At 39.2% G+C, this 22,266-nt stretch overlaps 3 protein-coding genes across 4 annotated transcripts; 2 read left to right on the top strand and 1 right to left on the bottom strand.

Moving 5' to 3' along the window:
* The first annotated feature begins 1,202 nt into the window (after positions 1-1,202).
* On the top strand, positions 1,203-3,258 carry trh (thyrotropin-releasing hormone). Of its 2 annotated transcripts, none has more exons than XM_015033404.1 (3): positions 1,203-1,334; positions 1,563-1,777; positions 2,193-3,258. In XM_015033404.1, the coding sequence occupies exons 2-3, from the start codon at positions 1,585-1,587 to the stop codon at positions 2,807-2,809; spliced, it is 810 nt and encodes a 269-aa protein (XP_014888890.1). In that variant the 5' UTR covers positions 1,203-1,334; positions 1,563-1,584; the 3' UTR covers positions 2,810-3,258. The 2 variants fall into 2 exon arrangements, with proteins under 2 accessions (XP_014888890.1, XP_014888889.1); XM_015033403.1 differs by having other exon boundaries at positions 1,560-1,777.
* A 2,717-nt stretch (positions 3,259-5,975) lies between these two features.
* Positions 5,976-10,978, top strand: LOC106948002 (NACHT, LRR and PYD domains-containing protein 12). The gene is made up of 8 exons (XM_015033399.1): positions 5,976-7,962; positions 8,054-8,215; positions 8,948-9,121; positions 9,197-9,370; positions 9,479-9,652; positions 10,009-10,182; positions 10,295-10,462; positions 10,561-10,978. The coding sequence occupies exons 1-8, from the start codon at positions 6,395-6,397 to the stop codon at positions 10,628-10,630; spliced, it is 2,664 nt and encodes an 887-aa protein (XP_014888885.1). The 5' UTR covers positions 5,976-6,394; the 3' UTR covers positions 10,631-10,978.
* A 3-nt stretch (positions 10,979-10,981) lies between these two features.
* On the bottom strand, positions 10,982-20,977 carry LOC106948004 (ceramide synthase 5-like). The gene is made up of 10 exons (XM_015033402.1): positions 20,550-20,977; positions 18,472-18,574; positions 18,151-18,281; positions 16,747-16,804; positions 15,810-15,860; positions 15,587-15,679; positions 12,495-12,623; positions 12,284-12,390; positions 12,037-12,193; positions 10,982-11,519 (listed from the first exon to the last, which is right to left on the bottom strand). The coding sequence occupies exons 1-10, from the start codon at positions 20,726-20,728 to the stop codon at positions 11,379-11,381; spliced, it is 1,149 nt and encodes a 382-aa protein (XP_014888888.1). The 5' UTR covers positions 20,729-20,977; the 3' UTR covers positions 10,982-11,378.
* Between the last annotated feature and the right edge of the window lie 1,289 nt (positions 20,978-22,266).

The raw sequence follows: 22,266 nt of genomic DNA, 5'->3' as shown, positions 1-22,266 counted from the left end.
AGGATCTGGTTATTCAGCAACTTTTCTGGTTAATGCTCTTCTTGCCCGTCAGTTTATGTGTTGGTAGGTTTGCAACTGTACCAAACCTCCTTCCATTTTCAGATGAGTTGAATAAAAACATGCGGTCAGAGCTTGAGATGTCGTTTTTAAACTTAAAACTTAATGGTGCTTCTTGTTCACTTATTGTTTCTATTTTCTGTAACTTTTGAGTGCATTGGTTGCACCAGATTTTCTTCAGGGGAAGCTGAGGAAAGATGGCTGACTGTAAAAGTGACACTCTTCACATTTTGTAAATGGTATGTATATTTTTTCAAAATCCATTTCATCATTTGCTATTTTTGGTTGTTTGATCATTTTGTGGTTATGACTAAATGTGAGAAGTCCAAGAGGTACACCCGGTTTTGCAAAGTGAATATGTTTAGATCTTCTTCATTAAACTGGTTAGTGACATTTAGTCTCATGTCTAATTCCACTCTACAAAAGATATGGAATATGATGATATACATCTGACTGATATTTCTGAAACTTTGTTCGTTTTGAAGTACATGAAAAGAAAGTAAAACATATGTAGCTGTTATAGAAACCTCCACACTGCATTATTTCTCTGTGCCTGTTCTATTTGCCTCAGTATCCCCTGCTCCCACACATTGAAGCTTGCAGACCCTGACTCTGGTGCATTCAGCAGAGCTGCATCGTGACTAAATGTGAATTCTGTGTGCTAAAGAGCCAGATGGGTTTTGCTCACCCCACTGCTTCCTCTGACTTTGAGGTTTAGATGGAGAAAAAACAGTAATAAAATAAATAAAAATGGTCTTCATCTCACTGCAGCCATAGGAGACCTTTAGATTCCTTAAGAAGAAAAAATATGAAAAGGTGAAAGTCTGGAAGAGAAGAGGCAAACTAGATTTTTTTTAAAAGACGGATTGAATGAAAAGTATGCAATCACGCAAAATCAATAAGTAAAAACTTAAATTCTTAAAAAAAAAAAAAAGTAATCCCACAATAACCCATCCTCCCTAAGTGCAAGGTTTATCTTTGTTTCGCGAAATCTAAACTGGGAAGCAGTCCTTGTAGGGGCGATCATTCACCAAACCCAGTTGCGCACGACTTGGTGACATCAGTGGGGACGAGAGATCCTGAAAAATTACTCCTGGGATTGTGTGACGACAGTGACCGGGAAGTATAAAAGCAGAGCCGAAGAAGTTGTCAGCTCATATACCTCCAGGATCTGGCCTAAAGGGTCACCGAGAGCTCCGAGAAGCGGGGAGAAACCATTAGCAACGCTGCCAGCGGTGCCTCGGGGTGGGGACGAGGAGAATTTGGATACTTTTCATGTGAGTCTGGCGCTTTTCAGAATCCTAGATTTGAGATTATGGGTCACCTTACCTGGATACATCAGGTTTACTGTGCGTCTCGCACTTGTAAATGAGCTTTGTTTGTTTCTGAAAGTCCAGAAGCAAACAATGCAACTCGTGCATCATTAATCTTTTATTGACTTCATGAATTAAGCATGATTTGTAATAAAACTTTGACTTTGTGTGGAATCTTTTTTTTTCTAGTAGAGGGTGGAAAAAAAATAAAGCCATGAAGTCGGCAAGCCTTCTAGTCCTGGCATCTTTTGTGATCTGCAATTTGGCAGTGTGTGATGGACAGGGTCTCCCTGCTGAGGATGAGATGGACCGAAGTACCACCATAGACAACCTCATGCTACAGAGAGCACAGAGCCTCCTCTTACGGTCTATTCTCAAAAAGCTGCAGGATGGAGACGGTAAAAATGGTGCGTGAAGCTCATGGTTTGGGTATATTTTTCGGCAACAAAAAAAAAAAAAAAAAAGTTGACTCTGCAGCATCATACGGTCATGCTGGGGTTTTTTTAAAATGTGTATTTACTTGTTTAAATCCAGCATTACATATTATTTCCTGTTACCTAAGCCTCCTGGGAACTGGGAACTACTTTTCCCCTCAAACGTAAAATCATGAATAATTACAAAATGTTGTTGCATTCTCTGTTTCTAAAGAGGTAGGGAGGAATAGAGCTGGGGAAATATGGGCCGTAAGATGCTGTCTTGTGCGTAATTTACGCACGGCGCACGCCAACTGTAAAATCCATCTCGCTGCAGTTTGTCTATGCTAGAATAGACTCAGTCGGTATTAGATCAATACTAAACAAGTCCTCAACACTTTTTGTCCAGATGGGATTTTATCACAACCACAATGGGTGACAAAAAGACAGCATCCCGGCAAGAGATACTTCGAGGACCTGGAGAAGCGGCAGCATCCGGGCAGAAGGGAGGTGGTCGACGACGAGCAGTTCTGGGATATGCAAAAGAGACAGCACCCCGGCAAGCGCGAAGACGAAATGCATTCGTTCACGGAGTTCCAGAAGAGGCAGCATCCAGGGAAGCGCTCCACCACGGGACACATTCCCGACAGTCCCGTCGTGGTGCTCAGCGAACTTTCCAAGCGCCAGCATCCGGGCAAGCGCTATCTGGTGCTGCACAGCAAGCGCCAGCATCCCGGTAAGCGTCTTCTCGAAGATGAGGACGGTGAGGCGGACTGGACTGAGGACGGAGAGGAAGATATGTCCGAGCTGGAGAAGCGTCAGCACCCAGGAAAACGCTTTTGGGATAACTCCAGTCCGGAATTAAGCACCAGCAGTCCGTGTGACGTTTTGGACTCTGACAGCTGCAGTAAGACCAGTCTGCTGCTCGACTTTCTGGAAAACATCAACAAAAGTCACGCCGAGGAGAAGAGACAACACCCGGGGAAAAGGTTTGCACCAGAGGAGGAGATGGAGGAAGGAGAGTAGGGAAAGAAACGGCTGTTCTGCTTTGTTATCAACCAATAAACTACGTGATCAATATGAAATATGAAAAACTGAAACTTATTTTAATTATTTAACCGTTTGAGCCATTTTTCTTTGGCATACAGTTTATAACATTAACGCATAGCATCAGTCTGAAATTCTTCTTTGGAGCGCTTGTGCGTAATTATTCTCAATATCTTTAAACTTTGCTGTAAATACAGATTTAGGACGACGGGATATGCTAATCTAAATCTAATTATTTCTTGAGTTATGTTACGGTTTATTATGTTCATTAGAATATTTATGACTAATTTACATAGGATTATAATTACTGGCTTCAGCAATGTTGCCTCTGTGAGGCAACACGTCCTTGTCAGCGTGGCACATGACACACCTGAGTCCAGAACTAATGAAAACTGCCTCGCTTGCATCAAATAAAACTCTTGACTGACTGATTTGTGTTTTATTTATACTTATGTAAAATATAAAGAATTCTACAGCAAATTAAGTGTGTTACTCTTTATTTTTTACACTGCCTTATAAATGAAGTTCAAGATGCTTCTGGTAACCAGCACAAGCAAAATGTGAGGCGTGTGCAGTGCAGATGTATTGCAGCTATCTGTTTCCTCAATTGCACAGCTTTCAGCCAGTTACAATCTTCTGTTATAAAGTGTTATTTATGCAGACAGATACCAGGGGGATGATGTCAAGTGTCCACTCTTTAATTGGAATCTGTCCTCAACATGCAAATTTATCCAGAAGCATCAGAACATTCAGACAAAAATGTTTTGCTAATTCTCGTCCACTTTCACACAACTCCAGAGCACTGTCAACATTTCACCAGCAAAAACTGTGTAACAATATGCACACATTTTATTCTTATTTATCTTAATCTATGAGTAGGAATTGTGTAAACGGTCAAAAGTCCTTTAATTACATCAGTTAAGCTACCGTATTAGTTAAAATGTGAGGTAATTTTGTTCATTTGATGTATTCTACAAGTAAAAAAAGTGGTCTTAGAGGAATAAAACTTTATTAAAAGAATAATAAACTTTTAAAATCCATTCTAAAAAAGATTTATCATGTTAACCACAGCTAGGATGTCCTGTTTCTCACTAACATCTGCAAAAAGGTGAGCATAACTACAGGCAACAGTTTGGCACGTTAAAGCTGGATACAAAACTTAAACAGTAAAAATAAAAATAAATAAAAAATTTACATGGTTGTATAATTTGGACGTTTCCATGACAACAGCAGCTGAAATATTATTGTTCATTAGCAACAGCAGCCTCAGGGCTAAGAAGTCCTGCTTACTAGTAAGTTTACGTCTTGCATTGTTCTTGAGTTGACTCAAAACCTTTGGGTTTTTGCAGACTGACACGTGAAACTTTTCCCATACTTACTCATATAAATGAAAATTATTGTACAGTCATGAGCAAAATCTTTCGGATGCTGTAGCAGATGACGAGGCACGGAGCAAAAATTAATTGCAGAGTAAAGTATGAAAGGGAATTAAAGTGAAGTGCATATAATTGTGATAAATCCCCAGTGATTTAATATTTCTTTATTTTATCTTTCTAAAAACATGTCCCTCTTTGTAACTGTTAAAGAACCCCAAAAAGTTTTTAAATATGGTTTTAACAAATGTAGTTTTGTTATCACTTCATTTTTATTTGAACAGTTTAATTGAGTTTACAAACAGAATGAAGTACTAATATTTTCTACATCCATTTTTATATCATTGAGTTGAAAACATGCTTTTTCACAACATGAAAGAAAAATAATCCATTCTCTTCTGCAAAAGTTTTATTATTATTATTATTATTATTATTATTATTGTTAAATCCTAGAAACAGAAATACAATCTGAATCTCACAATGACCATACTTACCACTTCAGTCTTTTTAGAAGCAATTATTGAAATGTAGCTCTATCTATTTAACGGCTGATTTTGTTCTGAGTTAAAGATCAAAGGTTAAAGATTGAAGATTTCACTTTATCAAAGTGTGTCTATCAATATCTCTTGTAGCTTCTCACCTATAATCTAGGTTCTTCATGTCTGAGAAAGTTTTAAGGATAGTCTGGTAGAAAAACTAGAATAATTCAGAAGAGGAAGGCGTTTGGGGTCCCTGCAGCTTCTGACACCAGAAAACAGTGTCAATCAGGGCAGGACGAGAGTATCTGCAGCCAGGTCAGTGAATGTTTACGGTCTCTGAACAAAATAGGGATTCATTTGTCTCTTTATCTCTCTTAGTCAGATGGATTGGTTTTCAACATCTGGAACAGTTGAGAAACTCCTCAGCAGTTTTATTTTGACCTTCTTTCGGTGTTTGCTATGAAGCGTTGACAAGAAATGGAAACAAGCAAACTAAGAACACGGAGTTGCTGGACTTTACATAGAACTTGTAATTATTCTCCATCTGTCAAATTTTGATTTATCTGATGCAACATCACCTCAGCACATTTTAGAGTTCCAATTTGTTCAACACATTAAACACAATTTAGTCAAACTAATACATTTTTAATAACCCAGTTGGCCTCTTGGCATTTCCTCCCTTGGTTCTGGTTTGTACTGTAGATACAGAGAGCCAAAAATAAAGACAAAGCTTTATACACGTTTTCAATGACAAATAAAGACACAATGAACGTTACAGTGAATAAAAGCAGCTTTTAAATTTAGATTCCCTTCTTGTTGATTCGTCTGTTCTAGTCAGCCCATTTTTCTCCCATTCTTCTTTGAATCAGCACTAACAAGCACACAGACATAGGCCACCATGATGTCATCTGGACCATGGAGGAGTGTTTCCCAAGTCTACTAAGATACGTATTAAAAAGAAGATTTTGTTATTTAATAAAGAAAACACTAATAGGAGATAAGAACATTGTCGCCAGCAGTAGATGACAGGCTACTGCCAAAATGGCCTAAAATTGTACTTTAGTTCTATATCAAAAAGAAGAATGACAACAAACTTGTTTTATGGCAGAAAAAGGAAATGTCAAACAGATGGTTTTGGAACTCCTAGCAGGAACATCCAATGAACTTCTGGGTCATCATTGCAGAAGGTAATGTGTAAACAGCGCCCCTTTGTGGATTAGGAATACAATTCCTGTACTGTAATTTCATCCAAGTGTAGCCTGCAGGCTTCTTCCTGCCACACAGAGAAAGGTGAGGTGTACTTGAAGACTGCCAGTGGTCCGTCCCCGCCCCTTTCTGTTTGCTGCAGCGTGGTGTACAAGGCTCTGCCCACCAGTAACTAAAAGAAGGAAGAGGCTCATATTGCCTGTAAGACAGCGTGCCGGGTAAAATTGCCCTCCGACATTTCCTGGTTTTCCGTTTTATGATGATGGCCTGCTATGAATCTGAAAATGTGGCTTGGGCTAGGATAATTTCCCCAACAACTGTCCCTCGAAGTTTACTACGTTTCCTCCGCAGAGTACAACTCTTGTAAACACGTTCATGGACAGTTTTTCGAGGTATAGAAAAACCAAATAATCACGCATGAACTTTTATTTTTGCATGCAAGCAAAAAGGGTGTTAGCTGTTCCCTCAAGCTGCGTTCATTGTGTGTTAGCTGTTATTATTTCTGGATGTCTATCAGAATGGATAAAGTTGATATTCTGACTCGCATCCTGAAGACAGAAAACACCTCAACGATTCTCGGTGGTCAGTCTCCTGCCAGCGTCATTAACAGCCGGAAGTACGTACCTGTCACCGTCGACGCTCAGGATGATAACCTGGGTTTCCTAGATGACGCCATCCGGACTGTTCTCTGTGGTGAGACCAGAACTGTTGTAGTGGTTGGTCCAGAAGGTTCTGGTAAAACCACCGCTTTGCTCAAGCTTGTTGTCGATTGGGCTAATGGAGAATGCCTTCAAAACTTTTCTCATGTTTTCAACTTCCAGTTTAGTAAAATAGGATCTTCTACAGATGAACTTTCTTTGGAAACTTTGATCCAACAAGGCCAGCTTCAAATGCCCCCAAACTTCACACGTCTGGTTACAGAGGAGCCTGATGGCGTGTTGTTTGTATTTGATGGTCTGGATGAGTTTAAGCACAGCCTGGACCCCTCATCCCACACCCTGACCTCTGACCCTTACCATCTGGTCTCTGTGTCCTGCTTATTGGCCAGTCTGCTTCACGGATCCCTGCTGAAAGGAGCCGCCTTTCTTGTTGCAACCAGGCCCACAGATGGCGTGAAGTTCCTCGGCGGGATTCGGATGGATGTGTTGGGGTTTCAGAAACCGCAAAGAGAGGTTTACTTTAACAACTTCTTCCCTGACCCCACTGCAGCTAGTGAAGCATTTCTGCACATGGAAAGAACTCTGGGCATTTATGATTTCTGTGCTTCTCCCAGGTTTTGTTGGACAGTCTGCTCTATTTACAAGCGGCTTATTGATTCATGTACCAAACTTTCTGAGACTTTGTCTCAGCTATTTGTGGATATTTTGGTCCACTTGATTCAGTCTCTCTCACTGAACAAAGAACGCAGCAGAGGGTTAGTGTTGGCTCTTGGCAGAATGGCATCTCACTGCCTCCACTACCAACATTCAAGCTGTTCCAAACATGCCATTGATTCCTTTGGTTTTGAACAGAGTCTTACCTCTGTGGATGGTTTCTTGAGAGTTCACGGTGAAGGAGAGCTCTCCTTCCACTCCAAACTGATGCAGGAGTTTGTCTTGGCCGTGGCTTTTTTTTTGGACCCGTCGACACACGGAGATGCGGAGAAGATGCTGGATAATCACAAAGGTTGTTCAAAGTTTCTAGATTTCTTTATGTCGGGGCTCTCTGAGCCGGTCCAGTACAGATTGCTGGAAGACTTACTGGGAAAGTTTAGTTCTGATCAGATTAAATGTTTTAAAAGCTGGTTTAAAAGCAGATCAGAGAAAACACTGAAGAAATACAACAAATCTGAACACTACAGATGTTTCCATTTGCTGCATCAAGCCCAGAACGAGAGTTTGGTAAAGGAAATCCTCAACCCTCCTGCACACCCGTGCATCTTTCATGAAAACCTGAGCCTCCAGGACTGTGCAGCTCTGAATTATGTGATCACATGTCTGGGTGAAAGGGAAAAGTTGAGCATGTCCAGAACAGCAATATTAAGAGAGATGATGGAGGTCTTGGCTCCGTCTGTGAGTTTGTCACATACTGTGATGTAAGTGGGAAGTGCTCTTAAAAGATAACAAACGTATTTCATTCAATGTGTACAGCACCATATACATGAAATGCAATGCCGTCTCCTGCAGCTTGTCAAACTGCTCCATTCATAAAGACTCCATCCCTCTGCTGGCTTCAGCTGTCAGCATGGGCGTCACCACAGAGCTGGAGCTTTCCCATTCCAACCTCGGAGATGAAAAGTTGGACATTCTCTGTGCGGGATTAAGAGAGGCCAAGCTACATGGACTAAAGTAAGACAAATCTTTTTTTAAAATTTTTTTTTTGTTGCTGATGATGCAATTCTGATAAAATATTCCCATCAATTTTTTTTCACTTTTTTTGTCACATACATTAACATAAATTAGATTCTCAATCAATTGTTTGACTTAAACTCCATGTCAAGTTGCCAAAACACATATTGATGGTGTTTAAATTTTACAACATTCTGAGCATTTTAGAAAAGGGGAAAAAAGTACAACAATCAAACTGTTTGACTGACTGAAGGGGGCGCTCTTCTTCACTTGGGTGATGCAGCAGGACAATGTTCCTGCTTTTTGCTCTGAATCAAGTATAAAGTACAAAGGGAAGATTTTTCAGCAGCCTAGTCAAAATTTAAGCAGAAATTTGATTAAAATGTTTTGACATGACTCTAAACCTGCAGTTCATTAAACCCTCTAGTGTGACTGGACAATTGCTTTTCTTAAAGAAAACAGCCAGGTTGTTTTCAATATCTTTTTTCTCTTTAAAAACTGATATCGTAATTTTAAAAAGTGTTCGTTTTTACCCAGCTTTCTATTGATATTGAAATTTGTTTGATCCAAAACCTTCAACTGCGACTAAACAGTAAACAAAAAATAAAATAAAAAAAAATAAATAAAGAAAACAAATTTGTAAGTGGGCAAATATGCTTCTGTAACACTGTAGATATTGTTCAAAAGAAAAGACAGAACATAACTGGAGTTGTTGTGTTTTGATATTTGAAGTCTTAATGTCTGTGGTCTGACTGCGGCCTGTTGTGACAACCTGGCCTTCCTGCTAACCTCGGGAGCCTCCCATCTCCAAATTTTACAAATGATGTTTAATCCAATCGGCGATCAGGGCTTCGCAAAGCTGTGCGAAGCAATGCACAGTCCAAACTGCAGACTACAGGAGCTCCAGTAAGTTCTGAAATAGTACAGATTTATATTTCAACATGTCCACTCTGTCAAATAATCAACTTTTCTTGTCAACAGGATTCAAAGCTGTAATTTGACTGCAGCGTCCATGGAGGCTTTTGCATCGGCTTTGTGTTCTGGTCAATCGCAGTTGACAAAAATTGACTTCAAGGAGAACATGGCTGGTGACAGTGGAGTTGAAGCCTTATGCAAAGCCCTCCGACAGCCACTTTGTAAACTGCAGAGCCTCGGGTATGAATCCGTTTTAAGGTCATAAAACCAAGATCGGCTCCGTTTAATTTCGGTAATCTGGGGTAATTTGGTTTTGTAAAAGTGATACGTTTTTAATCTGTTTTGTAGACTGTTTGACAACGGTTTGACAGGTGCGTGCTGCTCCAGTTTGAAGGAGGTCTTCATGTCTGAACACTGCTCTCTGTCAGAACTCGATCTGTCATTGAATAGTTTGGGACAGGAGGGGGCGCTGCTGCTTTGCCATGGCCTCAAATCACCCAGTTGCCCCATAGAAATCCTGAAGTAAGCTCATTGCTAATTATTTATTTTAACTTAGTCTTTAGTTTTCTTTTTTTAGGTACAGATATACTCTTCCTGATACCTTAACTGTTTTCTTTGTTATACAAGAAATTGGTGTTTGAGAAGTTGCAGTAAAACATTTCCACATGTAAATTTTGAAGAAAATAATTATCAATTTAATTGCTTTGCCACTTAACAAAAATAAGTAATTTTGGTAAGCTTACCCAACCAAAAACAAGAAACTTGTCTCATTTCATGTCAAACCTTGAGGAACATGAAATATGTAATTTCTTTAAAAGGATAATGTTTGTAAATATTCACTAACCAGCCCTGTTGTTGTCCTCTGACCGTTTCTGCAGCTTGACACGATGCGACTTAACCACAGCAGTCTTTGAGGAACTGGGATCAGTTCTTAAAAATGGGACATGTCAAATCAAATCTCTACTTTTAGCCATCAACAAAGTGGGAGACCAAGGCGTTAAATATCTCTGGGATGCTCTTGCACATCCAAACTGCTTGTTGGAGGAACTGAGGTGAGCTAATGAGGAGAAAACAAAATGCTCTTGTTTTTTTTTTTTTTTTCCTCCCCAAAACCCACTTGCAGTGCACTACTCTATGAATCTACTTGTTTTCTCTTTAACACAGCGTGGAAATGACCAAATTGACAGATGCCTGTGTTGAAGACCTGTGTGCTGCTCTCAGAGCTAGTCATACCCTGAAACTCCTGGAGCTGAGAAACAACTCTCTCACTGACGCTGTTGTCCCTGCGATTGTCCAAGTCATGAAAGAAAAACAAAACATGAAGGAGTTAAAGTACATTGGGCCTCACTTGAATCATGAACTCTAGGCAAACTCGATATGTGTTTTGCATGTTATCAAAATCTAACTTCATTTATTCTCTCCTCTTTCAGCCTGAAGTACAATGACTTCAGCGAAGATGCTCTTCAAATGTTGGATACATGTCATAACATTAGATACTGAGGAGAGGATTACACCCAAAAACCTCAAGCGACACTCAGACACAAATACCATCCATTTACAACACTGAGAAAGTATCTGCCCCCTTACAGAGTTTTTTTGGGGGGTTTTTTCACACTTTTTTGTCCTGTAGACCCAAGATTATGCGGTTACGTAAGCAGGACCAGCACACTATACGTTGAAGTACATTCTAAAAGTAAAAAGCGTGTACTTAGGGGATGTGTTGGTTTTGCTTTATGCAAACTACTTCAGCAAATGATCCATTTAAGTGTCACCTTTTAAATGAAGAACATTTAATAACTTGAGGCAGATGAAACTGCCATTCATTAAAGGAAAGATCCAGCACTACAATCACTGCACTTATTGCACTTTTATCAAGAAAACTTTGGGATGTTTGACAATTTAAATCAAAAAGCACAGAAGCATATGTCACTATCATACAACAAATACTTTGGAAGCAGTGATTTGTTTCACAGCAGTCATCGTTGTCAACAAGAAAATCTATTTACAAGCATAAAGCATTGTAAGCAGCTCCCCGGTTGCTGCAATTCTCATATAGTTCTCGTGTACTTGTGAGAAAAACAGTAGACGTAAACATTTCAAGTGTCCAAGGCTGTGCACTCACCTTGGAGTTTAACATCTTAGAACTATTTGTAGGAAAAATAATTAAAAGTTCATCGTAATAAGGTGTAGAGCGATTCCTGCCTGTATAACTAAAAGAAAATATGATTGGAATAAAGCATCGATCCCCTCAGTGGTCATGAGTTTCTCCATTAAGGACACCGGTGTGGTTGCTGTCCCTCAGTTTGGAGGTTTGACAGTTTTTACTGCCATTGGCGGAAATGTCCTCATCTGTGCTGCTCTCTATGTCACTGCGATCGTCTTTCGACACCTGGAGATGGCAGTAACAAGACGCATTGTTTAAACAAGCATGAGAGGTTTGCATCCGTGCTACAGTTTAGCTAAAGCCTTCACGCCCTCACATTTTTCACATTCAAGCAACAAATTTATGCGCTTGACGTCAAATAATATACTTTTTTTTTTTTTGAAAAATGGTGTGGGGTGTATGCTTAATCAGCCTTTAACTCCCATATCCATAAATATAATTCTGTATCATCTAATTAAATGGACTCCAACTTTATGCAATTTCATATTAGTGTAAATTCATCTGAAAATAGAGGAAGTATTACAAAAATGTTCAAAAATTTGTCAACCTAAACTGATAAGAAGAGCACCAAAAGAAGCCCAGGAAGGAAAAAGGCCAACCAGAAATTGAGCAAAACCATGAATCATATTTATTTTACTCACAATCACTACTTTGTGCTAACCTGACACATTAAAATGCACAAAAAAAAAGCATAAATACTTTTTGAATTTAGTGCAGCTGCTGCGTTAGGATGTAGACAAACCTTTCCCTTGAAGATGGCTTTGACAGCAATGCGAGCGATGAGGTAGAACCAGATGATGTGGAGAGTCTGCAGGACCAGCAGTAACCCGTTTATCAGCCACCAGGCCTGATATGGCCCAATGATCTGCCAGCTCTCAAACAGCACACTGTAAACAATCCTACAAGCAAAACCAACCAAATAATGCATTTAATTAAATAAAAGAAAAGAAAATGGCTTTTTATTTTAAAGTGCATTGATAAACTCTCACCAGAAAGGAAAAATGACGAGTCGAGTGAGAAAAAAGCTTATGCTGAACACCACAAACAAGCTGTCGCATAGCCTCTGGTACTTGGCATAGTTGGCCAACTTGGCTGCCTTTGAGAAACAAGACGAGCAAGCTCTCAGAAATGATGAATCAAATTCCTCGATTTTGAGTCAACAGCTAAAGTCATGTTTCAGCTGATGATGGATCCATTTACCTCGAGGAAGATGTCCGAAGCATCGTGCACACACATCACCAGAGTGCCAGCTCTTAGCATGTTGTTGCCATAGGAGATGGTGATGAGGAATATGGTGGCCAGGTGGTGGACAAGCATGATCATGAAATCCTGCCATCGTCACAATGAGACGGGACAAATAAGAACAGAGCGATAAATCGGTAAATCAGTAGGTATTGTGATGAAAAGCTGGGTTAAGCTGTGTTAATGCTTATAAAACTAAGTCTATTAAATCCAAAGGAAAATAAAGCTGTTAAATAAATAAAAGTCAAATCAGATTTGTTGTTGTGGTTTGCTGGTATTGGCGATCGCCAGTACTAGTTCCACTATTAAACTTTACGACAGTGTTATGACGAGGGTGTTGGGAAGCTTGTACAGTTTTCATATTTCAACCATTCTCCCATAAAGCTCTAGATCTGTCTTCAGAGGACGTTTTTCATAAAACACATTTGACTTGTTCTCTCTGATGCTGCAGTCACTTCTGGGGGTTGTGCAAGGAGTTGCACTCAATAGAAATGATTTAACATCTTGTTTTAACTGTTCAAAAGACTTTTTTATCCAGAAAAAAAAAACGGTTCTCTCCAACTATGTACTTTTTTTTTTTTTTTTTTCCCCATTTTTAGGACAGGGAATTATGTTTGTGCCCATCTTATTCTTGGAGTCATCTTCATTTTTCAAGTTTAAAAAAAGGACGTTGGAGATTTGCAGAGACCTAAAGAGAGGCTGGTAACAGCTTTTACATCACAGATCGTTTAATCCACAAAATTAAGTCTACAACATATGCAACAATGAATCATCTCATCTGCAGGCAACCCCTGCAGCTGTTTATGCCTAAATAAAGTATTTCACAACTGCATAAATTATGCCGATAACCAGGGCTTAATGTTGCAGAATGTGGGCCACTAGGTCAGAGTTCGATTCGGTGCCCTATTGACACCACTTTCTTTTATACAAATAACCAAAGACACTATTGGTAGATCTATGTAATCAAGTTTTTCAGGCCCCATCTACATAAAAGTTTTTCTGAAATGTTCTTTTTTTTTAAAAAAAGACTTCCTAGCAAAAAAAAAAAAAGTCTAGCGCAATCTCTAAGAAGATCTTCATGCATGCCATAAAATATCCAGATCATCACATCTACATCAGGTGTTTCTGAGGTGATGCAACAGTTACTGATTAACACCAAAACAAAGAAAGCAGGAAACATGGTTCAATGTGAAGTTGTTGCACTTGACATGGTTTCAGTTGGCTTTTCAAATAGTTGTATTTTGGTTATGTACACAAAAATCCTCCAAATTAACACAGCCCATCTGATATGCATGTGAGAATATGTGCATAAATGAATGAATGACTTGTTGCACTATAAAAGTGCAACAAGTCATTCACCTAATTACCTAATTTAATTCACTTGGGTCCTGGCTAAAGTTCAACTCAACCAATAACCCTTTATGAGAAGGCACAAGTTTGTTTGAGTGATACAAGCGGGGGGAGGGGGGGAGCCTTGTCTGACCCATTATCACAAACGTAATCATGAGTAGCATGCACAGGGACTTTAACTCCAACTGTGTACTTTTGCCTGATAAGATTAAGAAAGATCTTTTCAGTAACACTTCAGCAGGATTTGGCATAAAATACAGGGTGGGTATATGGAAAATCCCCTCATGCTCAATTAAATATAGTGGAGGTTCTGTAATATTTTTCTTCTAAAGGGTATGGCATCCAGAAGTCTTTAACAAAACCTAAAGTGGGTCTTCACTTGGACTTTCAACAGGATAATGATCCAAAATACAGAAACTGTTTCATAAAATGTCCACCGGCCAGCTGATTTATTGGCACAGAATTCCTTAGTTTTGGGAGATTGGCCGATACCTTCATGTGAAGCCAATCTACCCAAGTAAAGATACACATTTTCTGATATAGTTGAAGATAAAATCTAACTCCTGAGATATTTAAAACTGTCGTAACCTTTATGAAGAATGTTTTTACACATTTGTTGAACTTGTCATCATGTCATAACACTATGTTATGAGGCAGCTTATCTGTGAAAAGATCAATCTCTGCCTCTTCCTTCCGCGTTCTAAAGAAATGAGCTGCACCCGACCAAAAGCAAACAAACAAACAAAAAAAAAGAATCAGGAAGAAGGTTTCAATGATGTCATCTGTGGGCCATGTGTATACAATTTGTTAATGGCAGAGAAACAACTTACCATTACAGGAAAACCCATCTATCCACCATCATGCTAACTAGCCTGAGCATTCACAACAAGGGTTGGACTGGGGGAATGAGCAGCACCACAAGAGCTTGTGATTAACAATGCTAAGACCCATCTTAGCTCTGATTGGTTGTTTCTAGTTAGCTCTGGGAGAACGGGCAGAAGGCAGAGGAGAATGATTTTTTTTTTTTCACACAGATTATCTGTCTCATGCCATACTGTCACAGTGTGCCATCACAGTTTCAACAAATATGTAAAAAAATATGTATATTTTTTTTATAAAAGTTACATGCTGCAAATTTAAGGAACAACAGAAGTGATGTTTTCAAAGCAATATAATAGAAGTCAACAAAAGGAAGAGTCACAATGACATCTTTCAGAAAAAAGTAAACTATAAAGGGTTCTCAAGAATTTAAAACGAGACATAGAAAAACAAATCAAAATACCAAAAGTGGCTAAATAACTTTTTTAATTATATCTGTAGGCAACTTTTGTTTAGTAAGAGACTAAAGACGCACATTTTCTTGGAATTTGTGTGCAAGATCACAACCAGATAAATCAATTGCCTGACAAAATATTTCATGAGTATATGAGTATACTCATATACTCCATATGAGTATATATGGATGAATCTAATTTACCATTATATTTTGCATTTAACATTTTTTTTTATTATTATTTCTACAAGAATCAAGATCAATGATTTTATGCTGGTAACATTTGATGCTTTGACACATATACAAATGGTTTAAAAGTAAGAAGCATAGTACACAAAACAAACTAAAATAAGGCCTCTAGGAACAAACACCTTTAGTTACAATACGAGTGATGACGGGAGCACAATAGTGTTGGTTGTTGACTCACCTTACGTTTAACATCTGTGAACTGGGACACCATCAGAGACCAATAGAAAGCCAGCTCAGCAACATAGTAATTGTATTGTCCAGGACTTAGAGGCTTTGAGGAGGGGAAGAAGCAAACACACCTTTGATAAATATGCAGCCATACTAATGTACAAGAAGCACTGTGAAAAGAAGTGCACAAAATGTGACGCTTATGCAATTAGCAGTAAAATAGAACTGCTAACCTGAAAAGGGTAGTTGTGCCAACACTGTCTGGTATCCCACATCCAGGGTGACTAGCAGAGACAGTAAATGGGAGCAAAGTTAAATGACAAGGAGGAAACAAACAAATCAGGATTATACAAATCTCTTCAGAAAATTTAATTAAGACAAAGCGTAACCAAATGTCTTTTTCCAACACAAAGTCAACACAAAGTACAGCATATTCCCAGATTCTTCCTACAGTAAATGTTTTCCCTTTTGTGACAGTACTTCCTCATCGCCTGTTGCATGCAAGCTAAAATGTTAAATTTTGTCCTTTACTAGCGCACCTTTTACCCACGTTTGCTGTGCTTACTACAGAATTTGTGGTAAGACCGTCTGTGCTTCTCCATGATGTGTGGAGTGCACGACTAAAAACCATTACACACTCCGACAGAACCGAAAAATTTAATCTCTCCACCTGGGCTTTTCTCTTAGTGCTGGTTTGGTGGCATCCAACTATTTTCTGATTGGTCACACAGCTGTGGTTAATGCAGACATGTCCTTTTATCAACATTTCTTCAGTTCTGCTCTTAGGTTTCTTGTGACATATGAAATTTCATGGGCCAGAACCAACTTTGCTTTTACCCCTTAAAGTAAAACAGATTTCTGGGTTCTTGTGTAATATCTACAGAGCTCTATATTTGTTCTGTTCACAGATTCTTCCACCTGAATTGTGGAAATCTGGAGTTTTTTCAAACTTATGATGGGTGTGTTGGCTGTGTCTTATAATGTTCTCCTTGCCAAGAGTTTGGTACAATTGAAATTATTTAATTTTGGGGCCTGCATACAAGTATAAACACTTTGTGTTGGAGTCTCATGTATATAATGCAAGTAAAATACACAGACGTTTGTGTTTGTGACATGACAAAATGTGAAAAGGTTCAAACTGCATGAACGCTTTGGCGTAGCTCAACTTACCACCCACAAATGACAAATGGCGTAGATAAAAATCACCAGGTAAAAGGTGAATCTCCACCTGCAGTGACAAAAATGGAAACAATGCTGTAACAAAATATGTAAAACTTCCTACCTTTAGCGGGCGATTACTAGACATTTCTAAAATGGCATTAAAGGTCCTGATGGGTTATCATTACACTGTGACAAGATTTTCAAGCACATTGCTACCAAAATATCTCCAATTCTGCCAATTGTTAAATAATTTGAAATATTTGAGTTTGAACCCATCATGTTGAGAGAAAAAAACTCAATTAAAAGTGAAAAAGTATCATTACAAAAAGTCTTGATTCTCCCCACCAGGGGCTCCAGGTGCCAGCACAACCATTTATGGAGATCTTTAATGATATTTGAGAAGACAATATTTTAATATGAAATATTAAAAGACAGCCTGTTTCATATTGTTGTAAATGTGGACTTCCCTTATTTCTAAAGGAACTGAGACTAACCCTCCAAACAGGTCTGGCGTGAAACAAAGCGAAAACACTTCCTGCCCACTCTAAGCACGTCGTTGGGTCTAAGATGTTGTGGCATCATTTCTCTCTCAAAAGCCCCAGGCGCCTGTTCATGAAGGACAGGAAGATGGGAGTCTTTTCAGAGCACGGCAGTCTGAATCAAAATAATGGTCGCGTCTGCCAGAAAACTGAAAATAGGTAATTATTACCGCGTCTTTCAGCTGGGCAGTGATTCAAAAACGTAACTTGTGTCAAATAAACACAGAAATGTTGAAGAGCATAAGAGGGGAACCAGAATCTCTGCAAGAATTGTGCAAGGAAGATTTGTCAAGAAGGCCGATTGTACGCTATAACCTTGTGAAATGTTTTAGCAGAAGACAAAGTGCTGGCTGTTCAGAAGAAGAGGGTTCTCCACAGCAACAGCCCTGTAGAAACAAGTTTTCTTGTACAACAAAAAGCTGACTCTGCTGCTACTTTTTTAACACGTCGGTCTGAGGAGCAGAACTGGGCCGACAATTAATTGTTTATTTCCATCTTGTTGCCGTTTGCGTTTCAGAAGAAGAGAGAGAGAGAGGAGTTTTGGTCTCGTGGCATTTGCTAGGTCATGTGACGGTAAGAGTGATGCAACGTTTAACTGAGGCAGACAAGCAGCGTCATCGGTGTGGTCAATTTCGGCTGTGTCAAAAATCTAGGGAAGTTTTACAGTAGCACATTTTAAAAAAATGTGAATATTGCGTAAAAGTGCAATTGATCTTCCCAGTCATCTCAGAAAGAGAAATTGAAATTTTTCTTAAGAGATTCATTACACAAGGAGTAAAATATTGTGTGCAATGATTCCATATAAACTATAGGTTTCTGAGAAAATGCTTTATATTTCTGAGCCGTCAACTCTGCCGTCTTTCTTGAGACTTACATGCTCTCACAGAACTTCTTCTGCGTGGTGGGCCTGTCCTGGTTCCGGCGGATACGAAACCATCTCTGTATTTTCCGCTCCTCCCAGTCCAGCTGCTTGGAGAGTCCCTCCAGTTGTCTCGTGTCTGGACACTAAGGAGGACAGCATTAGTGGGACTTTACCTCCAAAGTACTGCATCTGCTTGTAAAACCACAATGGTATTTCATACGACAAGAGGTGTTTACTGAGCATGTCATTAGGCCTGTGGTGGTGTGTACCGCTGCAATAACACTGTGCTGCAGAGTTTACAGAGGCTACAGAACAAACACAACCCTTATGTACCGTGTTGGACTGATAGAGCCTCTCCAGGACAGCGTTGGGCTGAACTCGCCGGGGCGCTCCTGCCTGAATCTGAAGTATGCGGGCACAGGGTCTGGCCACCAGCCTGTGTACACACAGACAGAGGGGCAAAAACCAGAGGGTGGGGACACACAGACACACACACACGTTTGGTATTAAAGAGACATTCAACCAGAGAGACATTTGATGCCATGGTAATTTACATTACAGTTTGCCCATAATGACACATTAGAAAGGAATGACTGCATTTGTCAACGACAGAGAGCAGAATAAAGGCTATAAAAAGGGAGACACAGGGATGTGCTAAAAAGCCTGGAGAATGTAGCACCTAGTAGCCTGAGCAGAGTGTGTCGGTCTGTCATGGGAGAATGGGAAACTAGTTTGGGAGGGACGAGTCCGGCCAAAACGCTAACGCTTGTCACAGGATCCTCTGGCTGAGCTGGCCATTGCTCTGAATGAAACTCAGAGGCACCATGACATCTCAGCATGGCAACGGCCTGCTATTCCGGAATAGCAGGCTACTTTCAAAAGAGGTGATTCAATGAGACTTTTACAGTTGTACTACATGATTTTTAATTGACCATCAAATGCTGGATTTGTCAAGGAATGACGCAGATTATAGCTAATTGCCTTTTGTGCCAAACGGTATTCCGCCTCCACTTTTGTGATCTTGCACAAATGTTGTTTTAAATTTGCTCATCCAGTCAGAGCTAGCCCTAGGCGTCTATGAATCATGCAGCGGATTAGCAAGATTCCTAGAGGTTCCAATAAAACTTTAATTTACACAGAACAGGTTTACAAAAATGCCTTTGGGAAGGAACTAAACAGGCTGCCAACTGCTTTCTGTATTGTGTACCATAAAAAAAACCAGATCCTGTAAGCATGGAAAAAATGGAAATGTATCTTGTGGAAAAAAAATCAAGCCTCGTCATATCTTTTAGGTATGTGTTTCGCTTTTGATGCACGCACGGTTTGAACAGTGTTTTGAGATCCAGGCTTAGGTAGTCACGGTGTTCTGCCAATTCAGGACAGAACATGTCACGTTTTGCCCTGAATTTAGCATTTATGATAGGCTACATAAATTTAAGTAATGTTAAAATTTGATAGTTGCTGTAATATTTACGCAGCGTCTGTGAAAATGAAAGGTATGAACACTGTGAAGCTCCAGCTGCAGATTTTTTGACGCATTCATAAGAAATCCATGGCAACATTGGGGATCAAATTTTGCACACTACAGAGTTACGTTTATGTACAAAGGCGATGTAAACTAACGCAGCACAATTTTCCATGCCACTGAAATCCAGCATTAGTATTCAATAGTGTTGATACACAATCAAAACTCCACTCAGATCAATCCAGTTGCCAAAAATAGATTCAAATTCAAAATCCATAGCATACAAGCCAGTTGATTGTAATTACAGTGAGGTTAAGTTGGCAAGAAAGTTGTCTATAATTTTCATGTTTCTGTCAAAACAGAAACATGTTTCAAAGCTAATCACTTCTATTCAACAAGTAATGGCCGTTTTGCTGGAGCTACTCCTGATCAAAATATTAACATTTCTCAAATCAACAAAATTCTTAACAATTGCAATCTGGATGTGGATCCCAAAATAAACTGCACTTAAAACGTCTCACAACCTTCGGTCGTTTGTTTTCGGCAGAGCAGGGTCTCGGCAACATCTGAGCCCAATGAAATCTTTTTTGTTTCATCATCTCACAGGAATGCTAATGTCGAAAAGGATGTTTACTAATCCCGCAGTTGTTCAACTGAATTTTTCCTCAAAAACAACTTAAGTAACTCATCTGAAATGGAGAAGAAGACGTGCCCACAGAGAGATTTTTCACTGTTCAGAAAAAAATGACTCATGTATTCACATTCCTGAGAGCAGCAACTTTTTTGCGGCTTCCGTTTCCATTTTGTTTTATTTTAGTCCGCATGAATCACAGTTTCTATGCAAGCACTATCCGCGGAGCTGTAGCATAGTAGCGGACGAAGAAAAAGTGTAACTAAAAAAAAAAACAACAACTACTAGAGCTGGAAAACAAACAGAGGAGCTCACCTTTCAAACAGCAGCCTAAACAGTAAAACCCCGACAGCCAGAGGAAAGGCATGGCAGAGCATATGCTGCAGTCGGGGGTACTCCGCTCCAGCTGGCGGGCGCTCCAGGTCTGCCCACGACACATTTTCGGGAAGCCAGAATCTCTCACTCCAAATCCAGGCTGAGATAAAGGAAGTCATCGGGGAGCAGAAAACGATAAAGCCGAAAGTAAGCCAAGTTGTCGGTGAAGTTTTGTATCCTGAGCGCGAAGCTAAGCTGAAGCATCACTCCTTTAGCTAAACTCTTAATGAGGAAACTGAACGCTGAACTTCTCTCTCTAACTAGCCTGACAGGCTACACCCACCACTGTTTGCATGTGGAGGTGATCCCAGGCTGAGAGGAGCGGCGGCCAAACCAGGTTTAATTACAGCCCCAGGTCACTTATCTCAAGCTAAATGATCTGCTACAGCCAATTAACATTAGCAGCATCGCTATCAGTTGTGCAGCGGTAAGCAACCACACCATGTAACACTTATAACAACACTTAAAAGTATTTTTCAGCTTGTACTTACTGAAGTTGTGTATGAAGTTAGCACAACCAGACTCATTTCTTTTTGTTTGTTATGCTGCCGTTACTGACTGAAAGGCTTGAAATAATAAAGAATATGACAAATTAATTTGTATAATTTGGGGGGGAAAGCATAAACTGTATTATGAGGAAAATATAAAATCAGTGTATTTACTGATTTTTTTAAAAATGTTTTTATTTAAAATTATAGTTAAGAAAGGAATTAAGGACATTATATGAATGATCTGCCACTCAGAAGGTTCAAAAGCTGCTTAAAGGGCCGGTATTATGTATGCAACTCAGGCATATAGTGTGATTTTATTGTACAGTAAGGTTTTTATTGCACAGTAATGTTACTTTCAATTGTTATAAAAATGCTGTATATATCAAACATAACTTAAAATAAAATTGTCTTTATAATGTGACACTTTGAAATTGGCCTCTCTCTCTCTCTCTCTCTCTCTCTCTCTCTCTTTCTCTCTTTCCAAAAGATTAAAAAGATTAAGATAATGAGCAGGGTCATTTTAAAACACTGCTTACACTAGTGAGTTTAGTGATTTCTTAATGCTTGCGTGTTTAAATTATAACTTTTTGCAAACAAAAAATAAAGCTAAGGGTCCATAATAATAATTAAATGATCTGGCCATTAGCAAGTTTGCAGATTATTTTGAATCTGGCGGCCCACTTATGATTTTCTTTTTGAAGATGTAAACCATTTTAATTAAGAGTACATCACCTAATGAAGGCTGCAGAATTGCTCAAATAAAAGGGAGCAAACAATGAAAACAGAGAATAATCCACTGATTTATAGATTTAACTCAACCAAACGACGGTACAGGGTTTAAGATCAGATTGACTAAAATCAGATCTTGCAATGTAGGATGACCTAGCTTTTGAAATTTTTTTGTGGTATTTGGTAGACCTACATTCAAAATGTTAAGTGTGGGGAGAAAAAAACTTTGATTATTGCTTTAAACACTTTATCCCCACTGTCAGAAATGGTGGCTGCAGTATCAAGTTGTCCAGACAGATGGAGCTAAATATTCACAAGTCCTGGAAGAAAATCATAGACTTTCACTTACCATAAACTGGATAGTAACCATAAATATTATTAGGTAGTTACTATGGAATATAAGCATATTTATGTAAGGAATGGCCAAGTCAAAATCC

This window comes from Poecilia latipinna, unplaced genomic scaffold (genome assembly GCF_001443285.1).
Source record: "Poecilia latipinna isolate Pla-1442-1.1 unplaced genomic scaffold, P_latipinna-1.0 Scaffold268, whole genome shotgun sequence".
NCBI lineage: Eukaryota > Metazoa > Chordata > Actinopteri > Cyprinodontiformes > Poeciliidae > Poecilia > Poecilia latipinna.
Note: the sequence above shows the minus strand (reverse complement) of the source record. Positions and strands in the feature narration are given on the sequence as shown.